A 7086-nucleotide genomic window follows, 5' to 3' on the forward strand; every position below is an offset into this window, starting at 1 on the left:
CTTGATTGAAAAAGCATTTGAGTGCAAAATTTCACCTAAAGCGTTACGATTTTCAATTGCTGTTTTCTCGTCACCAGCAAAACGCAAATGGGACGGACTTGCTATGAGCGGCAGATCAGGAATACTAAATGTGCAAATTTGTCTGTAAAACACAGATTTTTCTAGTCAGTTTCTTCAGATTTTTTAGTTTATATAAGTTAAGTTCGACACCACCGAAACTCTAACAGTCGACAACAGGCCCGTCCCAGTTCAACGCATAGGCACTTGCACGGAAACATCGAAGTCAGCAATACCGGTGCCAGGTAGCAACGGACGCACGGCAACATCGATCATCGGAATCGGCGCGGACAACGTCACCAACGGCTCATCGATAGTAAGTGCGAGATCAGCAGTTTTAGGGACAAAGCCAGGGCAAGTTATTCGGAATTGACAATAAAATCATTCTCAGTTAGACCTTCAAACAGTTCAGTTCTAGTTTTAACTTTTAAAAACACTCCTAAACTCCATTCAAACTTAAGTTATATATTTACGCAGACTTTTTTTTTGTTCACACATTTATTTGACACGATTTCGCAGACTTGCGCAGAGTTGCAATAATTTTACAATTTTATACCTCACTATTTTGTGAAACGAAAATCAACATTCAACCGTGATGAAGTGTATAGTTCGAAATGGTTACCAGACGACAATTTTTTTGATACCCGAGTAATAATTACGGAGCAGGTGTTCCACATGTTACACGTTTTAACCACAAAAATGCCTTAAAAATCGGCAAACTTTCAAAACTCGTAGCTTACCAAAGGACAGAAATATTATGTTCCATATAATATTAATAATTTTATTGCGTGTATGGATGTTATCATGATTAGTATTTTTCGAATAAGTCCACGGTCAAGTAAAATGCAATCATCTTTTCACAGTGATGACGTTGCCGGTGCAACTACAAAATTGTCGCTACATAAAACAGAAGTTGGTTAAGCAATTCCTCAAATTTCAAAAGAAAGCCTGCTTGCACCGTAAATCCAGAAAGCGCAAGTTTAATAATCGAAATACGCTGACAGGATTATTACTGAAAGTTTATGAAATTTATTATTTTACGTAGAAATAAACCAAAATATTTTGGGTAATCACACTGAATACAAAAAAATGCTTGCGTTGAATATTTTATCAAGTAAGGCGATACCTTCAAGTTATTACAATACCTGCTACTGAAAGATGCTTTTTTCTCCTGGTTTAAATTGACAACTCATTCTGATTCATTTGACTTTCCCATAGCCTCGTATCCGTTTCTCCCTCCCAGACCAACACTATGCTAAAACACCTAGGCTTGAAAAGTTAATAATTAAATTCTCACAATGCACGAAAATCGAATTACCCGTACCCGACCCGAACCCGACCAGTTGAGAATTTTTCAAATTACCCGTACCCGACCCGAACCCGAAAAATATTTTTTTGCGTTACCCGAAACCCGACCCGAACTCGTCGGGTACGGGTATCGGGTAAAAATACCCGTACCCGACCATCTCTATTACGCACACCATTGCAACTGCTCGGAAAGTGTTTTTTTTCAGCTGCGAAGTGTAGTCCGGGACGGTATAGTCCTGCCGTAAAAACGGATTCGACATTATAGATCATTGCACGGTGACAAAAAAGACGAAAGAGATTTGACAGTTGTCGCGGGTTTGTTTACATGTAAAATTTTCGACTCGAGTGAAAATGCGGAAGTGTGTTGTAAAAATGGCGTTTCCAATAATAAACCAAAAGATTACAGTTACTTTAACTTTCCACTCAATTTCCACAACCGGTACCTAAACAATCTAAGTGCTAAACGAAGAAAACTTTGGTTCAATGTCCTCCAGCTGGAGGAAAACTTTCGTTGGTGGTGTAAATATTTTTGTTCTCTACATTTTAAATCCAGTGAGTGCTTCACCAGTTTCTATGAAGACTTGACTGACCAAATAGTCCACGTTATATGTGAAAAAAAAAATAGTCCATGATATGGCCTGCCGTCACCGAAGACAGGCTGTCGTCCAAATTGAGGTGTTCTTCATACGGGTTTACGTACCCGGTAGACCGTTTTTTTCAGCTTGGCGCTTCTAACTGCCTGGTGGTAACGAATTCGCATAGGTGGAGAGTTGTCCGATCTTTTTCATACTCTTATCATTTATTTTCACTCCTATTACGAACGGTTAAAGGAGAAAAATCTTACATCTTGTGAACAAACCCTTTCTTTTGTTTTCTTTTGTGTGCAATGATCTATTGCAAAACGATGAGGAATAGAGGAGGTAGTTATATGGATGATATAAAATATTTACCGTTATCGCAAAATGTTACTCACTCAATTTTGTCCATAACTAAAGCTAACAATATTTTGTTTGCTCAAACAAATCAAAATGAAATATCAGCGTTCAATATTCTCATTAAACGTTCCAAAATATCTCCGTTTCCTCTAATCCTCATAGCGATACGAAATATGATTGCTCCGTTATGAGCTTAAACTAGAAAAGTGGAAAACCAGACTAAAAAGCGAACATCCGGCACTTAATATTATATTGCTGAAGGGAATTGTCACCGAAAATAATAAATTCATGAGATGGAAAAATTCATCTCCCTATTTTGACTTTCAAGTGGAGATACAATACAATGACAGTAATGAAGATTAACTGAATTGAAATTATGCTTCTATTAAGTGTTGAGTGTTTTCATGTATTCGAAACCGTTTGTGCCAGGAATTAAATGAACATCACGTTAATTTAGTACAGATAAACTAACACTGTTCGATACCATCGCTAATATATGTGATTTTTTAATTTATGGTAATCATTTTCACAGTTGAAAACTGTGCTTTAGGGGTCCAGGAAACCATTTTTTTAATTCAACAAGGCATTCAGAGGATGAACTTAACACAAAAGGTTATTAAAAACCTCAAACAAATGAAACAAAGTTTTATGTTCGAAACTCTGCACAAAATTCTCGACGACTTTCTCATCTCGGACAGTGAGTTTCGTAGCTCTACGTTACTAACGACCCATTGTTCAAGTATCAAATTATTAGGGGGAAAAATGAAACTCCTCACGAATTTTACATAATTTCCGCATATTTATGCGAAGCGAGCGTGTAATTGCACCGGAGACAGGATTCCCAATTAGGACGTATTGTTATCGACAGTTCGTCGGAAGCAACTCCTCTGAATGTTTCATCTGCTTTGACACTTGAATACTGCACCTGTCATGCAAATTACACTGAGGAAACAAGGCACCAGCACTTACCTGAATGACGGTTTTCCGCGGCCCATGTCCGTGGTGCTGCAACTGCTGTGGAAGCTGTGACTGCTGCTGATGAGCCTGCTGCTGGCTAAGGATCGGTTGCAACGGCAGTGGTAACTGCAGCGGCAGTTTCGGTGCTAGCTTATCCGGTTGCGACAGTGGATTGGTATTGTTGGCCCGCACCAGGTCCAACGCTAGCAGTGCCTTCGGTCCGCCGGGGGTGAAGTAGACCGTTTGATGCTGTTGACCCTGCTGTCCGGACACCTGAATCGGCTGCAGTTGCTGGTGCGCACCATTGATGGGCTGCGTGAACGATTGCGACTGCTGGAGGTTCTTGTTCTTGTCCACCATCGGGTGGACCGTGTCCGTCAGTGGAGTGCGGAATGTGGCCGTCGCCAGGTTCGCTGACTTGTTCTTCTGGTTGTCAAGCTTCTTCTTGCCATGGGATGCAGCCAGTCGCTTCCATGAAAGTGCATTGATGAACAGCGAATGCTTCTTGAGATTTTTCTCCAGAGCATTCTTCTCTGAGAGGATTCGAGAGCTGTCTGTGTTATTGTTATTATTGTTGCGCTCCTGTATGCTGTTGCTATTGTTGTTGCTGTTGATGTTGTTGTTGATGCTGTTGATGTTACTATTTCCGGTGATGCTGCTCTGATGTGTTTGCTGCAGCAGCATCAATGTTCCAGCATTGTTCGAATTATTGTTCTTCCCATCGTCCTTACCACTAAGATTCAAGTTATTATTGTTAATGGCATTGTTGTTAGGCACCGTTTGGATCAGATTCGGCGGTTTCGTGTTTTCACGATTCTTCACATTATTCAGCTGCTCGTACGAGTAGTTGTTCAGCGGAAAATCAGCTGAATTAGACGACGACAAAGTCCCAGCGCTGTGATGATGCGTGGAATAAATGGGCCGACGCTCCCGGGGACTGAAACTCAACACCGTACCCATTGTGACGAATTGTAGCTCTTCTGTCGATACCAGCGTTAAAGTTGAAGAAATTTTCAGCAAAAGATCAACCCAACAACAAGCGAAGTAAGTTTTGTAACGCAACTCAAGCCCGGTCCACTTTTCGTACAGTGGGTTTTATGTAACAACGAAAATCTATTTTTCTTACTCCAAACGCATATTCTTTGTATATTTGTGTTAGTACTCCTTCATATCACCCCCGCTTTTCAATTGTGTCACAACACCATTCCTGCAGGCAATTTTCCTCTAATTGAAAATTCACTACACTTTCTTCTTCTTTACTAGCAGCGGAAGTTATCCTACCGACAATCGAGTTAGTGTCACACTTATGCTGACCACTCAAAGGAGTACTAATCCCGGAGCGAGTAAACTTTCGGTGTGGCAAACACACGCGATAAAAAAAGGACGATTGGCTGCCGTGGGACGCAAATTGCTGAACATAAATTTTTTCAAGCCAATCTCTCCACACATACAGAGCTAGGTTGTTCTTCCCAGTTTGGATCCGCACTAACAATGAAACGCACACACACGCGGACACATAGGCAGTTTTCAATCACGCACTACCTGATTTTCTTTTCACGCCTCAAAGTATGCCCATGGAAAATGGCATAAAAGAAGCTTCCTAGGAAGATTTTCTTTTTCTTGGTCCGACTTAAATAAAATACAACAATCAAATCTTCCAATCGATAGCCGTAACTTTCCCGATATGAATCATCGTGTGCGGCAAGGATCGGGGTCACGTCATACTCCTTTATGGGGCGGAATTTTCATTTCACTCTTACTACACTTTTCAAGTATCGAAAAGATTCTTTCACACTGTCCTTTCCAGATGCAAAACAAGATTCACTGATTCGAAGAACAGGTAAATCCGAAATGCTCCTCGCATATCAAACTACACTAAGAAAAGTTCAGGAATCTCTGCACCAATTTACTTTTTTTTTGATATTATATCAAAACGCGAATATGGAGGACCGAGTCTCTCGCACACTGGTTCTGATATAAATGACGATTCTGTTGGCAAAACGAACTTCGACTCAGCACAACCTGTCCTGTGTGAACGAACCGCAGAGCACACGTACACACACGCGTGCTCACAAGGAAAAGCACACATACAACGGGACCGTTTCACCTTACCATCATCATCAACGTTATCGTCATTTGGCAAAGCCTGAAAGAAAAGCAAGCGTTTTCCCGACAACGAGAGCCTGTTTTCCTTACCAACCACAGCCTTCCGAACGAAGCACATCAAATCGATTCCCTGTGCGACGGCGCACAAGCGCCACTTGCCAGGACCGTCATCAGTAAAACACAAACACACGGAACCGAACGTGTGCACTTGTTCTGGAGAGAAAGGATCCCGTAGACGAAAACAATCGCACCGATGCGAACGCGCGATGCGGCTCCCTAGCCAAAAAGAACCACCCACCAGCGTACTGGCGCTGCTGACGCTATACATTAGCCCACTGTGCAGGGGGTGGCGTTCGTCACACCCTTGCAACTCGATGGGTGGTTCGATTTCACCCGCCTGCTCTGTTTGCTACGAAGACGCAGAGAAACGTGACATCGGCAGTGAGTTCGAGTAACGCTATTTGCTCGAATGGTTCTTCCCTTCTTTGGGTTGCGTTGCTTTCGGATTCGGTTAGCGATCGGGAGGAATTTGAACATTCTTGTAGGATTTAATTTTTTTTAACTAAGCACAGTTAAATCTATCGGTTCTTATCAACTGGATGATTGTTATTATAAACTTGTACTAGGAGTATTTTTGTTGAAAGTTTTCACAGTCCCAGTTCCGTGCCGATAATCAAACGACCAATTTATTGAATAAAACGAAGTAATAATTAAAGCTTTTGCAAGTCTACTTAATGGGGGCACTATTAGAAAAGGTTTTGTGCTGTATATAGATAACTGGCATTTGGATGATTTCGTTAACTATTCTTTCCGTTTTCTATGATAAAAATTGACGAAAGGAAAAGTTTCGTTTATCGGTCTTTCTGTTTTTTGCATGTCAAACTTAGACCGTAACAGTTTCTTGCATGTCTGACTTTGAGCGTAACAGTAACACTGATTTGTTGGATTCGTTGGTCTTGTTTGAAGTAAAAGTCAAGCAGAAAAAAATTCTAGGAAGGTTAAAGAGCAGGGTCGCTAATTTTTGTTAAGAAACGTGAATTAAAAAGAGCGTCCATAGACGTGAATCCTCATCTTTTTGTTGAAATGAATGAGATTATTAGCAGGCGAGAAGATACGATTAATTTCTTATCTGAAAAAACTCTGTTCATGTTCCTGCAGGGCTGCTACTGGATTTGGAGTGTTTTGACAGAAATTTGTTTTGGAAAGTGTCCTCTTGCATTACTGAAAAGTTTGGTGAGAAAATTATTTTGGAAATTCATTTCGGAAATCTGGCGTGATCAGGTTATAGAATCGCGAAGTCGTTGGAGTTGGTGCAATCTACCATGCGCTCTCAAACATGTCCGTGGCGGTATACAGGGTGTCCCCGTGAAAGTGATACACTTCATTTATGCCATAAAAGTAAGATGAATATTTCTTCTTTGATTCTTTTTATTAGCATGGTAAAGTAGTAAAGTTACAACAGAATTAGTTCAGTTCAAATCATTCGCCTTTGGATTTGATTGCAGCCCGCAAACGCTTTTTGAAGAATATTACAAGCCGCTCGTATGACTCCGATCGTCATTTCATCCCCGAACACTCGGTCTTGTGCTGTAATTCTCCAGTTGCCTCTAACGCCTATTTCGCGGGCATCCTCATCGACAGCGCACATCCAACGAGTGCGGGGTCTACACTGAAGTCGAAAACTTTGCCCTTTAGTTCAACTGGCCACCCTAACGAAGATTGC

At 41.2% G+C, this 7086-nt stretch overlaps 1 protein-coding gene across 1 annotated transcript in view; it reads right to left on the reverse strand.

The window, feature by feature from the left end:
* The window catches only part of LOC129727077 (cyclin-dependent kinase 5 activator 1), an 83692-nt gene extending 78423 nt beyond the window's left edge, over positions 1 to 5269 (reverse strand). Inside the window, exon 1 of the mRNA XM_055684494.1 lies at positions 3270 to 5269. Within this exon, the coding sequence (XP_055540469.1) occupies positions 3270 to 4217 (948 nt within the window). The 5' untranslated portion in view covers positions 4218 to 5269. The remainder of the gene's footprint in view (positions 1 to 3269) is intronic.
* Between the last annotated feature and the right edge of the window lie 1817 nt (positions 5270 to 7086).

The sequence above is a fragment of the Wyeomyia smithii genome, chromosome 3 (genome assembly GCF_029784165.1).
Source record: "Wyeomyia smithii strain HCP4-BCI-WySm-NY-G18 chromosome 3, ASM2978416v1, whole genome shotgun sequence".
NCBI classification, from domain to species: domain Eukaryota; kingdom Metazoa; phylum Arthropoda; class Insecta; order Diptera; family Culicidae; genus Wyeomyia; species Wyeomyia smithii.